The sequence below is a fragment of the Manis javanica genome, chromosome 16 (genome assembly GCF_040802235.1).
Source record: "Manis javanica isolate MJ-LG chromosome 16, MJ_LKY, whole genome shotgun sequence".
Lineage (NCBI taxonomy): Eukaryota > Metazoa > Chordata > Mammalia > Pholidota > Manidae > Manis > Manis javanica.
In genome coordinates this window covers 14587692-14602603 of record NC_133171.1, presented here as the reverse complement: position 1 = coordinate 14602603, position 14912 = coordinate 14587692, and the positions used below count along the sequence as shown (strand labels likewise).

At 36.6% G+C, this 14912-nt stretch overlaps 1 protein-coding gene across 1 annotated transcript in view; it reads left to right on the top strand.

Moving 5' to 3' along the window:
- LOC140846900 (bromodomain adjacent to zinc finger domain protein 2B-like) overlaps nt 1–14912 on the top strand; it is a 156628-nt gene that overhangs the window by 69727 nt on the left and 71989 nt on the right. The window contains exons 12-18 of the mRNA XM_073225100.1: nt 1752–1817; nt 3442–3507; nt 7186–7326; nt 9556–9810; nt 10754–10968; nt 11832–11906; nt 12710–12917. Of these exons, the coding sequence (XP_073081201.1) occupies nt 1752–1817; nt 3442–3507; nt 7186–7326; nt 9556–9810; nt 10754–10968; nt 11832–11906; nt 12710–12917 (1026 nt within the window). The remainder of the gene's footprint in view (nt 1–1751; nt 1818–3441; nt 3508–7185; nt 7327–9555; nt 9811–10753; nt 10969–11831; nt 11907–12709; nt 12918–14912) is intronic.

Sequence of the window (14912 nt, the reverse complement as noted above, 5' to 3'; positions counted from 1 at the left end):
GTTTGTCTAGCATCCAGCTCCCCACACACTGTGTGTCTGCGCTCCTGGGGCAGATGGCTGGGGCTGGGTGTTTAGCAGTCCTGGGCTCCCTCTCCCTCCCCGCTCCGATGCCTCTCCTCCCGTTGCGATCTGAGGTGAGGGGCGCTCGTGTTCCCCCGGGCCGCGGCTTGTATCTTACCCGCTTCGCGAGGCACTGGGTTCTCGCAGGTGTAGATGTATCCTGGCTTTTGTCCTGTATCTTCTGGACCCTCTTTCAGGGATAGTTGGATTTGTTGTATTTTCAAAAATATGTAGGGTTTTTGGAGGAGATTTCCCCCGGTATATTCACGCCGCCATCTTGGCTCCTTCCAATATAATGATTTATAAGTAATGTTTATCTCTGCTATTGCTAATGAAAGCAGTACCAAAATATATATGTACATCCCTATAAATCACTCAGACTAAAACAAAGCTCTGCACTGGGTGAGTTAAGCCCAAGATTCTATACCTATTTCTGTGCTTAAGAGATTAATGAATGACTTTTGTTGACTTGATTAAAGATTAAATTCAGTGTATACTTTGGTCTCAAGTTCTAATCTAAATAAATATTTCAAATGTGGATCAAGTGCAACCTCTAAGACTTGGATATAAAACAAAAGATACACTTGTATGTTTATTTTTGGTGAGCTATAATATTCAAAACCTAGGATCACAAACAGCAAAATTATAGAATGTCATCGTCTTCTAAAATCACAACAGAAATTCCAGAAATCTCATTATCCTGCAGTGGATCCCTGCAGGGAGTCAATAACATCAGTGCAAAAAAGGAAATAAAAATATTAAAGTATAGCTTCAAAAGGTACAACTAGCATTGGGATGTAGTGGTGGGTATGGTAATAATATACAGTAGTATAAAATGTGTTGGCTCTGAAAATCCTAGGACAGCTGCAATTTACAAGTAGGGCAATTTAGATGTATTTTTTTAAAACTGTATATCCTTATCATTGCCAATTTAGGACTTTCAAAGGGATTTATGTATGTAAAATTGTTAAGGATGTGCTTATAGCATATGCAGTGATTTTTTAAACTGAAAATGTAACATTATCAAAGTTTAGATTGCTGAATTCAAACAATAACTAGTACATAACATTTAGATAATGTGAGCACAAATTGTTATTACAAATAATTTCTGTATTTGGCTTACTGTAGTTATTGAAAGTAATGTCATCTATCATATTACAGCAATTGTTAATAGTTTGTACAATCGTCATGTACTGTGCACTTTTTTAAGCGTTGTTAATTTAATTGTGATAGTGAGAAAAAGAGCATGTGCCTCACCTGTTTTATGCAAGAATAGTTGTATTTTTTCATGTTCGTGCAATAAGTGACAGTAAGTCAATAGTAGCCTTAGTTGTCCTGATTTCCTGACAGACTGTTTTATCCTACTTGTCTGTCCAGTGTTTATTTCTGAATATTTCTTGTACTTGCAAATATTTATAAAGACTTGAGTTTAATCAGCTTGGTTTATGTTGTTTCTGTATACTTATTTAGCATTTGTATTTTTAAATTGTCTTGAGACATTTTTATAAAGTCATACCTATTTAAGACAGGTGGCATATATGTAATGTTAAAGTAAATAATTAAAATTTATATCCAGCATGGGCACCCTTTGGTAAATCTGTACTTATATCTTTAATTATTTTATTCCACTTAAATACCTTCTACCTAGACATTTAGTTTATTATCTTAAATTGTCATAATTTTTCCTACAGGAAAGAATTAAGAGAATACAACAAATCAGAATGGAAAAAGAACTTCGAGCCCAGCAAATTCTAGAGGTAGAATTCTTAAATTTGATATGGTTAAAGTAATATAGTCATGTATTTTAAAGTCTGAAAAATGAAAATTTTATGAGTATGTTCTCTCACTCATACACATTAACATGTCCATCACAAATTATCTGTAAACATAATGCGTAGAATAAGGACCTCCCTGAACCTTACTTAGCAAGTTTATGTAATCCTAATAGTAAAAATCCAGGAAATAAGTAAAGAAAACAAAAAGGGGAAACCTCTCAATAGCCAATATAGTCATAAAGATCATACGCTAAAACTCATGTTCTTTACTTTTCAAAACGTCATTAAGTCTTATAGTCAGATACCTGCTTTTCATGGCAAAAGTAGAAGTAAATGTTCAATGTGGAAACAGTTTAACCAGGTTTGTTTTCTGAGTTCTGACAGAACTGGGCTGACAGAATAGGGCTCAAGGACATGCTGGCAACAGCAAAAGGAATAGCTTAAAAGACAGCAAGGGAAAATAGGATAAACAGAAACGCCAAAGCCTCGCAACATCAGTAATCTTGTAGTTAAATAGGAAGCAATTTTCAACACCTTAATGGCCAAAAGGCATTTCTGTTATCAAACTGTGTAGTATAGTAACTGATGTCAAGAATAACTGCCCAAGTCCTCAAGAAAAAGCGAGATTATGTTAAGTGTAGTGTGTCTAAGCTGTACGTGTATATGTCTCGAAATTATCCAAAGTACTTTTGTCCAAAATTAGCTTTTTAATGTTGGAAATTATTATAATCAAAACCCTTAGCTGTTCAGGAAACTTTTGCCATAAAATTGGCTTATTCGCTGAGGAATGCGGTTAGCTGAGGTTTTCACAGTTACAGGTTTTTTCCTTCTAAAAACATATACACATATTCCCTTACCCATTTCAAATTAATTTTAAAACCCTCCAAATTGAAAATATTAAAGTACATTGGCAATTACTACTAGATATTATGAAGCAACTAGTTAATGACTTTAAGATTATAAAGCTCAAATTTGATAGCATGAGCTTGATATTCAGAATGTGCTTCATTAAAGGTTATATTTTTATTATATCTGGGAAAAAACCTTGAATTTAACCACAGTAGGTTAAATTGGGTTTAATGTTTTATTTCAGTTATTTACGTAATGGATTTATCTCAAATTTTAAGTATTACAAAAGAATCTTCAAATAAAGTAGAAACATGCATTTTTAAATGTTACTTATTTGTCCCTTAACCTTTATTGTCAAAATCTATCCCGTTTTTATAAACTTTCTACAGTGATCATGTTTTATTTCAAAAATCAGAAAAAGCAAAAAATGCCATAACATCATTTTTTCTGTGATTGAGTTTTAAGGTAAAAGAACACTCAAATTATTTCAGACTTTTTACAGAATTTGAAGAAAAAAACCTGACATACTCTTACGAATTTAAGAATTTTTTTGTATATCTTAATTGTAATCTACCCATTAGAAATGAAATTAGTATGTTAAATGTAACAAACTGAGGGGAAATCTGTAATTGTCTACATACATGTTACATACTGTTTTGTACCTTGCGAGGCATGGAGCTCCATTTTCAAGTCTGAGGTTATATTCAGGTTGTAGTGGTGCTGTTGCATGACTTTGAGACCTATTTTATATGCACAGGCTAAAAGGATAAAGAAGGAAAGAGCTGCAAATGCCAAGTTATTGGAGGCTGAGAAACGAAAACAGGTAAATTTTGAGGACAGTCAGAGTTTTTAGTTTTTTAATTTATTTTGTTATCCTTAATCCACAATGTCATGAAGAACATTGTTTACTAGGCTCCCCCCTTCACCAAGTCCCCCCCACAAACCCTATTACAGTCAGTGTCCATCAGCGTGGTAAGATGTTGTAGAATCACTACTTGTCTTCTCTACAGAGCACAGCCCTCCGCATGCCCCCACCCCACATTATACATGGTAAACGTAAGGCCCCCTTTCTGTTTGCCTGCCGTTATCCCTCCCTCCCCACCCTCCCCAGTCCCTTTCCCTTTGGTAGCTGTGAGTCCATTCTTGGGTTCTGTGATTGTGCTGCTGTTTTGTTCTTTCAGTTTTTCTTTGTTCTTATACTCCACATATGAGTGACATCATTTGGTACTTGTCTTTCTCCGCCTGGCTTATTTCACTGAGCATAATACCGTCTAGCTCCATCCATGTTGTTGCAAATGGTAGGATTTGTTTTCTTCTTTTGGCTGAATAATATTTTACTGTGTATATGTACCACCTCTTCTTTACCCATTCATCTACTGATGGACACTTAGGTTGCTTCCATTTCTTGGCTATTGTAAATAGTGCATCTGTCTTTTTCAAACTGGGCTGCTGCATTCTTAAGGTAAATTCCCAGAAGTGGAATTCCTGGGTCAAATGGTATTTCTATTTTGAGCTTTGTGAGGAACCTCCGTACTGCTTTCCACAATGGTTGAACTAATGTACATTCCCCCTAGCAATGTAGGAGGGTTCCCCTTTCTCCACAACCTCGCCAACATTTGTTGTTGTTTGTCTTCTGGATGGTGGCCATCCTTACTGGTGTGAGCTGATATCTGATTGTGGTTTTAATTTGCATTTCTCTGATGACAAGCGATGTGGAGCATCTTTTCATGTGTCTGTTGGCCATCTGAATTTCTTCTTTGGAGAAGTGTCTGTTCAGCTCCTCTGCTCATTTTTAATTGGATTATTCGCTTTTTGTGTGTTGAGGTGCGTGAACTCTTTATATATTTTGGATGTCAACCCTTTATCAGATCTGTCATTTCTGCATGTATTCTCTCATACTGCAGGGTTCCTTTTTTTCTAATGAAGGTGTCCTTTGCTGTACATATGCTTTTCAGCTTGATATAGTCCCACTTGTTCATTTTTGCTTTTGTTTCCCTTGCCCTGAGAGATACTAGGAAGTTGCTCATGTTTATGTCCAAAAGAGTTTTCCCAATGTTTTTATCCAAGAGTTTTATGGTTTTATGACTTACATTCAGGTCTTTGATCCATTTTGAATCAGCATGTTATTTTTTAAAAATAAACGCTGCGATGGTATATCAGTATCAATTACATTAAAAATAAAAACTCAAAATGACTATATGAAATAATGTTTAGCAGAGATATATGTATGTAATGTGTGCTTTTATTGTATGTGTGTATTTGTTTCTTTATATATTGGTTTTTTGTGATGTCTTTAGCTCTTTAAGTAGCAGATCCCCCAACTCAGAAATGCGAAGTGCTGGATGATGCTTTGTACCGTGTAGTGGTTCTGGAGCAGAATGGTCTCCCTAAAGCTGTTGTGTGTTGTTCATAAGTTGCAGATGGCATCTGAAATCTGATTATGTCCTTAGAGTATATCTTTCTCTTTGTTTCAATATTAAAAAGTGAAGCCTGTAGAAACAAAAACCTAACTTTATCAGTTATTTACCAGTAATAAAAAGTTACTGTTAATTACTGGGATGTTGTTTGAGGGTCTTTTGAGGGGTTAAAAATTGGTTTCATGACTGTGATTTCAGATAGTTAAAAATTCCTCAGTATAACTTGAGTATTATTAACAAATGTGTTTATCTCTGCTTTTGGATACAAGATTTGTGTATAAATGAAAATTGAAAACATCAATTATGTTTGTTCACAATATAAAATATGAAAAGTAGAGAAAAGACTGGCTATTTAATATTTTCAATGACTACTAGTACAGATGTTGACGTATATTTATGTGGCATTTGTAGAATTAATCATTAATTCATGCTTAAATAAGTTTTATATGCTAAAGCACACCAAATATGTCTGTTAGAGTCAGGTGATAATTACTGTAGTCATAAATAAAAACAATATTTAGACCAGTGGGTGAGGAATGTTGAAATGATACGGACTTGAGAGTCAGGGAAAAGGATAAAAATCACTCAAAACTGTGCCTGGCAAATTGTACAGCTGAGAATTGAATAGGTGCATAAAGAAACGGGTGAATAAATTAGTTCTGTCCACTCTAAGGTCACAGTAACATGAGAGACATTAAACAAATAATTGTCCCAGAGTTCAATAAATGCTGTATCATGTGGAAGCCAAGAAAGAAATATTAAAGTGCCTGAAGTAGTTGTGGAAGAGTAAAAAAAAAAAAAATGCGTATGTGTTGAGAAGGAGGAGCTGTGAATTCTAAGCAGGGCGGGGATGATGTACACAAAGGTACAGCCTGATGACTGAGTCAGGGCCGTTGGGGTGGGAAGACAAGGGGCAGAGGGAGTCAGTTTTCACCTTGTATGAACACCTGTCTTAGCTTTGTTGCTGCCCCTCCGCTTTCTCCTCCTCCTCCTCCATCTTCAGCAGCAGCATCACATCATCATCCAAGCAGTGCCTCACACTGTCAGGCTGACTTTTCTCCACCCGGCTGTGTCAGTGTGACTAGGGCCTGGCGAATGCCCTGAGAGGAAGACGGGAGGCTGACCTCGGGTGGGGCTGGGTTGTGACCGTCTATACATGCCATTTGAAGCTGGTTCTTGGAGTCATCTTACACCAGAACCACAGGATTTGCATTAGTCCTATACAGTTCATTAAAATGCACTAAATAAATTAGTGACTAATTTGACTAAATAATAAATTAGTGGATAAGTTCACTAAATTCACTGAATTTAGAGACGCCATGTTTCCCTTGAAGTATCTGTATTAGTAAACAAAAATGGATGTCTGTCGCCAAGTATTAAAGATCCTACTATTTTCAAAGATTTCTTGGAAATCTCCCTTTTATCCTAAAAATTGACCACACTCTTACCTTCTGTTCCATATTATAGCTATGGTTTTTTAACTGGAAAAAGTACTGCATATCACTAGTTAAAAATGATGCCCAAGAATACACACGCACACACACACAGAACACACAGTTGGCCTTTGAACAATGTGACATTAAGGAAACAACTCTGCATGTAACACGTGACTCCCCAGAAACTTACCTACTTATAATAGCCCACCATTGACTGGGAAGCCTTACTGATGACATAAGCAGATCATCAGCCGTATTTTGTATGTTACATGTATTATATGCTGTATTCTCACAATTAAGCTAGAGAAAAGAAAATGTTTTTTCAAATTGTTGCAGATCTCCAAAAAGTTACCGGTGTGTATTTTTTTTAAACCTGCATATAAGCGGACCCATGCAGTTCAGGCCTGTGCTGTTCAAGGATCAACTGCACAAAAATATATACAGTCATAAGATTATTTTGAAATTCAAAGAGTGACAATACTGAAAAGCAAAATAAGTTATTTCTATGCAATCCTAAGTCTGTTGCTAAACCTGCTTGGACAGTTCTGTTCATGGACATAACACAGATCACTTTTTAAATTTTAAGTAAAGGTTTTTCAGACATAATAATGGTTAAAGAGACTATGTGGGCATGGTTTTCTTTTTAAGGAAAAAGAACGGTTGATGCAAGATAAACGTAATGAGAAAAGATTAAAGAAAGAGCTTAAACTAGAGCAACGAAGATTAGAATTAGAAATTGCAAAAGAGCTAAAGAAGCCTAATGAAGACATGTGCTTAGCAGACCAAAAGGTAATTTATCATGTAAACCATTTCATTACTAAATTTAGTTTTTCCTGTGTTCTCACCTGTTCGTCTGCCAGAGCTGCCAGTACGAAGGCTTTCCCTTCCAGCTGGGCAGTGGATTTCTGTCTAGGTCAGTGTGCTGCTCCTGGATGGGCACCAATAAGTCTACTGACCTCCTGCCCTGGGAATGGAAGTTCTAAATACATAAGTGGTGGAGCGCTGCCAATCTTTTTCTTTGAAATAAAAACACTGTACAAATGTACAAGGGTGAATGATAAAAGTAGATAAGATTTGTTTCATTTGGTCCTTCCTATATGTTTAGATACAGAAAGATCTACCTTCTCCTCAAACCCCCTTAGATATTTAAATAAATCAGGATTTATAATCCGTCACCACCTCCAGTGCTTTAGACCTGTTAGCTAACTGTCATTGAGTATGTTGACTACTTTCCAGGCACTGTGCTAAATGTTTTTTATGTATGAATTCTCCCATTTAATCGTCACCACAATCCTGTAGAAGAGCTATTTATGCCCATTTACAAGTGAGAAACTGACCCAAAGAGGTGAAGGAACTTGCCCAAGATGACAGAACTCATAAGTGGCACCTTGGATCCAGGGTCCATACTGTTTATCATCTTGAAAGCCAAGAAATGTGTCCAGTCAGAGGACCTCATGTATTTTCTCTCCTGTTGTTTTCACAGATGTTGCTAAAATATGTAAAAGTAGAAATTTGGAAAGAGCGAGATAATCATGTTAACTGGCATAATTTACATACTTATTAGAAGAAATCAATTATGTTTGGCTATAGTTACGATGGTATTTCTAGAAAATCATGAATGATACATATTTCTGTAATACTTTCAATAACACTGTAATTAGTCACTAGCATCTATATTATATGCCATGTTTATCTGATAATACAAAGAATGTCTCTTTTCAGCTTTTTCTAAAGCACTTAAAGCAAAAATATCCTAGTGGGGATTTAGTTATAATAATATTCTTAGCACAAATGCTTTTAACTACAAATAAAAGTATAAATACTGGTTTTAGTAAAACTGGATGTTTAAATTTTCCTACATCCAGAGAGGGTACATAGGTTAGTTGACACATTTAGTAGGCTCACAGTGAGCAATTTTTAAAAAATCCTAAATGACCTCTATTTTCTTGAATTTGTTACTTCCGTTTAAATCCATATGCAATAAATCAAATATAGAAGTCCATTTTAAGCCTTACTTTTGTTAGCTTTGTTATATAAATTTTTTTAATCATATGGTATGTGTATGTCTGATGGTTCAAGAAAAAAGATTCAGACTTAGATGGTTTTCAAATGGAACATGTAAGGTTTGTATGCTGTCAGATATTATCCAGAGTTCTGTGTTTCCACACAGTATTACTAGAAAGGGTCATTGGTTAGTTGTTTCAGTAAGTGCAGGGTGGAGGAACATTGTTTAACAAAGACCAGTGAAATAGAAATATTTAAAAGTTCATTTTTTTCTAATCAGAATTTAAAATACTATTATTAAGTCTCATTCATGGACCTTATTGCCTTATTTACTTCTTAAATATTCATGACAACTGGTACTACAGTTTTGTCATTAAAATGTTAATATGTGAGCATATTTGAGAAGTAGCAAAAGAGGCTGCTTTCTAATGTTATGTTGAAATTCAATATTAGTCTTTTGCTACAAGCCTAGAGACTATTAGTTGCAGTGTAACTGGGTTCTTGATAGTATCATGGGTTCTGGTCATGTGGACCAAATAATTTATCTGCATTAATTAGCCAAAGATGGTACCATTCTCCCATCGGCCCATAAATACACGGTAGTTTCTGAGCTACCAAAAAAGCGTGAATTATTATTCAGTCTCCATCATTAGAAGAAATTAGTACACGTGCCCTACTTAGTATGTCCATGGCCAAGTACTTTTGAAATGCTTATTTCTTATGTTGCTCCAGTTATGTCACCCATGTTCTATCAATATGTTAATTAAAATTTGTGTTCTTTTTTCAGAATTCTGAGTTCGTATTGAGTTCAACTAAAATTTATTGATGGTTGCTTGGTTTTAAAATCCTGTACTTAGTACTATGGGGTTGCAGAAATGCCCTCAGGGAATCCACAGTCTAGATGGAAAACCACTGGTAGAATTCAAGAGCTAAGAAAGACAGCAACTTGTTCTACTTCAGAAGATCTGAAGTCATAGCCTTTTTAGTTAATTAGTTTTTTATTTTATTTTTCAGCCTTTGCCAGAGTTGCCTCGTATTCCAGGACTTGTTCTCTCTGGAAGTACATTTTCCAACTGTCTCATGGTGGTGCAGTTCTTACGAGACTTTAGTAAAGCTTTAGGCTTTGATGTCAATACTGATATTCCAACCCTGAGTGTGCTTCAGGAGGGATTGCTGAATCTAGGGGACAGCATGCAGAAAGTGGAAGACTTGCTTGTGAGGCTCCTGTCAGCTGCTGTGTGTGATCCAGGTCTAATTACAGGATACAAGGTAAGAAAAGAAAATACAAAAAATTATTTTAATTTGTACCCTCAGTGCACTGATAGCTGGCTTTAGCATATTAGCAGAAGAGTGTATACACTGATCTAGTTTTTTCTGCATCTCACAAAGTTAAGTGTAGATCTGCTTTCAGTTGCAAATGGTCCACATCTAGGAAAACCTGGTTCATAAAGCCTAGGGAATGTAGATATTCCCAGATGACTCTTACTCTTCTCTAGCTTTTGGCCAAAACCAAGCTGACTTAAGGAAAGTGATACTCAGCAAAAGAGAATTTATAAATCATAAAGAATTAAAATTTATGTATGCCTTTTGAAATTATGCTGTGTGCTCTCAGTCACTGTGAACAATTGAGGCTAATGGCAGCACCTCTAAGATCAGCATGTTAAGACTCTGTACCTCCCAGTGGATACTCAAGAAATGCAAATGGATCGTAATTCCAGCTAAGATACACATTTCAGTCGGCTTTGCTGTAGATAATATGATGGGGAGAGAAGTTTCCAGGTGCACCAGTTGCTTGTTCTTCCATTTTCCTATTTAGTGTACCAGACAATAAAGTCCATGACACTCTAGGGCTGGAAAACACACAGTAGTGCCCCTGGGCCTCCCGCAACCAGTACTGATAGAACGTCTAGATAAAGCCTTAGAAAGCTTGAGATAGTTTCTACAGTCAAAGAAGGTATGGTATCTACTCATCAGTTCACATACTCTCCTTCCTGCCTGTTCACCAAGGGTCTAAAGAAGGAATAGAAAGACGCAAGTACTCAGATACCTGTCTATCATCTGTTGTCTATTTTTATCTTCACTTCATTTAAAGTGTGAATAAAGCCCTTTTCAGTAATATATAGATAATATAATAAAAACATTTTAAAATCTTAATTGTTCTTATGTTCTGTACGGTTAGGATCAATACTGACAAAATGCCAAACTTTTACAGGCCGAAACAGCTCTTGGAGAACATTTGCTGAATGTTGGTGTGAATCGAGACAATGTTTCCGAGATCTTGCAGACCTTTCTGGAGGCCCGTTGTGGACAGACCGAGCTCACCGAAAGCCTGAGGACCAAGGCCTTCCAGGCCCACACTCCGGCCCAGAAAGCCTCGGCGCTGGCCCTCCTGATCAGCGAGCTGGCCTGCAGCAGGGGGGTGGCCAGGTGAGCCTGGGCCTGGACTTCTTTGGCGCTTCCTTCCTGTTCTCAATTTGTCTAATCGAAACAATTTATATGACAAAGTAACACAAATGACCCGTGCAAAATCCAAAGTTACAGAGTAGCACAAAGAAAAAAAAATTACACTTAATCTCACCATTCAGAGATGACTGCTACTGCTACTACTATTTTAATGTATTTACTGCAGTCTGTTGAAAAGAAAATTTGGATCTTACTGCATGTTCTTTGCAACCTTTTTGTTTACTTAATAATTCTGTTAATTATTCATATAAGGAAACATAAAAATAGTTTTTTCTTACTATGGCACCAGAAGGTAGCACCTTTGCAAGAATCCGGAATTTTTTCTTTCTTTGACATCTTTCAGTGATAAATAACTATGTGATTTTCCTTCATAGCCATTAATAGAATTACCCAGCTTTTTATTTTATTATGTGCTAATAAAAATTTAATATTAGTTTATTGATGTACTTTTTAAAAACTTAGATGTAAGAGTCAAAGTAAATTTTGCACTCTAGTATTTCAAGTTTTGGTGAACAAATCCATATTCATCTTGTTCTTTCTATTCATTATTTTACATATTTTAATTATTGTTACTTTTAGTTCTTTTCCTTTCTAGGAAAAGGATCAATCTGTATATTTCAGAGCCATGCATTTCTACCATTGGTGGACATACTAAGTCTTCTGTACATCTCTTAGCTGTGATACTGTATTGATAGAATTTTTCACTTGTTTTCGCTACTTATTGACATCACTTTTACTTAGCAAGAAATGGCAACAGTTTACTCACCATGTTAACATATTGCATAATGGATTAATTTCTGTCTTCTAATAAATTTTTGCATTGACAGTGAAATTGACAAGAACGCTGATTATATGTCAAACTTGAGGAGAGATCAATGGATGGTAGAAGGTAAACTCCGCAAGTAAGTCCTGTTTTATTAAAGTTAGTATACTGTTTCCCATTGTACAAATTCCCCAGTAAAACATAAATTCCAAACACAGAATTTAAAGTTTATTATGTCTAAGAAATAAAAAAAAGGTAAAGCTTAATTAAGATGAATTAAGAAATTAATAAAACCTAGGGTGAGAGTCTGCAATGGACAAAAGTTGTAATTAGAGTCATTGAACATCTTATGCTTCAAACTTAGAAAAAAGTCAGTTTACATTTTTTGCTCCTAAAGAAGTCAAGCAATCACGTTTTCTAAGATTGTTGTTGGCTATCAAGTTACTTTTGTCATAAGTAGAATCTGTTTAGAACTGCCACTTTTTAAAATTGCTTTCTAATTAAAGTTTGCTTTCGTAGAGTCTAAAATATCCAAATGTATTCAGAATTAAAGCTTAATTAGTTTCCCGCCAGGAAATATAATGCTGAAATTACTCAATTTCTATGTAAGAGGATATTTCTTTGCATAATTTGAACAGAAATTTATTCAGTCTGATAGCATGGGATCAGGAATTATCATTGGTCATTGCTAGAGTTAATTTTTTCAGCTAAGTTTTATTTTTTAAATATATTCTAATTCCAAAGAGATCCAGAATAATTCTTAAAAGTCAATATATTCTGTAATTTCTGGAAACATATTTCTTAAATTTCCTTAATTCTAATTTTATTGCCATTGACTTATTACTCACCGTAAGGCATTTTTGCTTAAAACTCACGTTATTTTCTGTAAAAAGTATGGAGAGAAGATTTTCTTGTACATCATAATTGTGTTACATTTTAAAGGCTCCGAAACATTTATGCTAAGAAAGCAGGCAAGAGAGACACTTCAGGTGGCATCGATCTTGGAGAAGAGCAGCACGCGGCGGCCACCCCCACAGCAGGACGCAAGCGAAGAAGGAAGGGCGGGGACAGCGACGCTGATGGCAACGAGGAGGAGGAGGAAGCCAAGGAAGACAAAAAAGGAAAGAAAACGGATGTCTGTGAAGATGAGGTAATCAAGTTTAGGTAGATTTTATTACTTGACAAAGATAACAACATACTGAAAACAGCAGAATTTGGGGGTCAGGTGGTTTTGGGTTTGAATTCCATTTTGACGCTTACTTGCCTCAGTTTCTTCATCTGAAAACTGAGTATTTATAACAATCACCTCGTAAAGTTTTTGTGATGGTTTAATAATTGCCCACACATGGGATGGGCTTACACTGAATAAACAAAGTCAAGTTTTTCTTTTTATAGAACATATTGAGAGTTCTTCAAAGAACCATGTAGATTCTTAATTTCAGTTATCCTCTTTCATTCTGGTAAAATACTAGCTTATATGTGTACAATACTTGATGCCTTGAAAGTATTGTCACATTTAGTGAAACTGATGTATTTCTCAAGCATCAGTTTATTATGTGCCTCGCTCTGGGCACTTTTGATCAAAGATGAGTAAGGTAGCAAAAGTCCTCTCTCAATTTGCAGTCTCACTGAGGAAGATTTGCCATAAGAAAATGTAATGTACTGCATGTTAACTGCTTTGCTGGTGGTATTTATTTACTCTGTGCTAGGCAGGCGGAAAGGAAGGGCATTGAACCTTTATGAGGAATAGGTCCTCAACGAAGGCTTTCTGGGCCCATTGGCTGAGGCTAAAAGGTGGGCTGAATGTTAACCTGGGGAAGAACCCGTAGAGAAGTGCTCAGGCGGAAAGAACAGCATAAACGGACGTAGAAATCTGAAACCACGATGCGCTTTAAGTGACTGACAAGTGCTTCATTGTTATTGGAGAGCCTCCTAGCAACAACTGTGAACTAGGATTTACACTTTTTTGGTAGGAGGAAGCCATTGCTTCCTCTTTGCAAGTAACAGAATGACAGAGTCACACTTGCTTTTTGTAGTGGCTCACTATGGCAGCGCCATGGAAAATAGAAATAGATTTGGGGTAGGGCAAGATCAGAGGTGGGAAGGTCAGTCAGGAGATGTTGCAAGAGTTCAATGAGTCGTAGGGTCCCAAACTAGCCTGATGGTAGTTGGGAAGAAGGAGGAAAAGATTTCAGTAAATACTTAGGAAGAAGAATGAGTCGTATTTGAGCTGGTAGGTTGATGGAAGGGTAGGATTGATTCCCAACCATCTGGTTTGGGAGGCTGCATGGTATTCTTGCCATTAACTGAGTTAGAGAAATCAGGAGGAGCAGAATAAATAGATGATAGAGGAGGAGGGGAGTGCAGAACAGAGAATGGAAGACAAGAAATGATGGTCGGTTTATTTTGGACATCTTAAGTTTGAGGTGCCTGTGCAGCAGTTCTGCAGTAAGTTGGGTATAAGAATCTGAAGCCTAAAGATGAGTTCAGTCATGAACATATAGATCTGGAAGTTACTCACACAGACAGTAGTTTAAAATCACGAGGTGGGTGATTTTTGTACAGGGGGATTGGTTTAGGGAACAGAGTAGTAGACTGAAGTTGGAACCCCAGGGGATGTCAATATTTCAGAAGATCCTGTAGGGCTTCTTGTTGAAGAAGGAGCCATCGTAGAGGAGGAGATGTCTGCAATGGGTCAAGGATCTCTGAGGCCATCACTAGAATCAGTGACTCACTAGGAAGACTCACACACACATCAGAATCAGCAGAGAGAAAAGGCATGTGAGCCACAGCCCAGAGGAAACCAGACCCACACTGTTAAAGAGTCTTTTCCCAGTGGAGTCACACAGGATGGGCTTAAGTCTCCTAGGAATGAGTTATGACAAGTATAAAACTCCCAGGAGAAAAACGTGTTCAGTATACACCCCATTGTTAGCACAGTTGGGTTCCAGTGAGCCAATCTATCAGCGTGGGAGGAAACCCTCTGAAATCCAAGTTCCCAGACACCAGCCAGGGACCAGCCTTGTACGCGGGCCTTTCAAAGGAGAGCAGTCAGACCTGCAATGTCAACTCTTTTCTACACATGTGGTAGTAGCAAAAATCAAGAAAACTGAACATTTCAAAAAGGAGGGAGTGATAAACAATG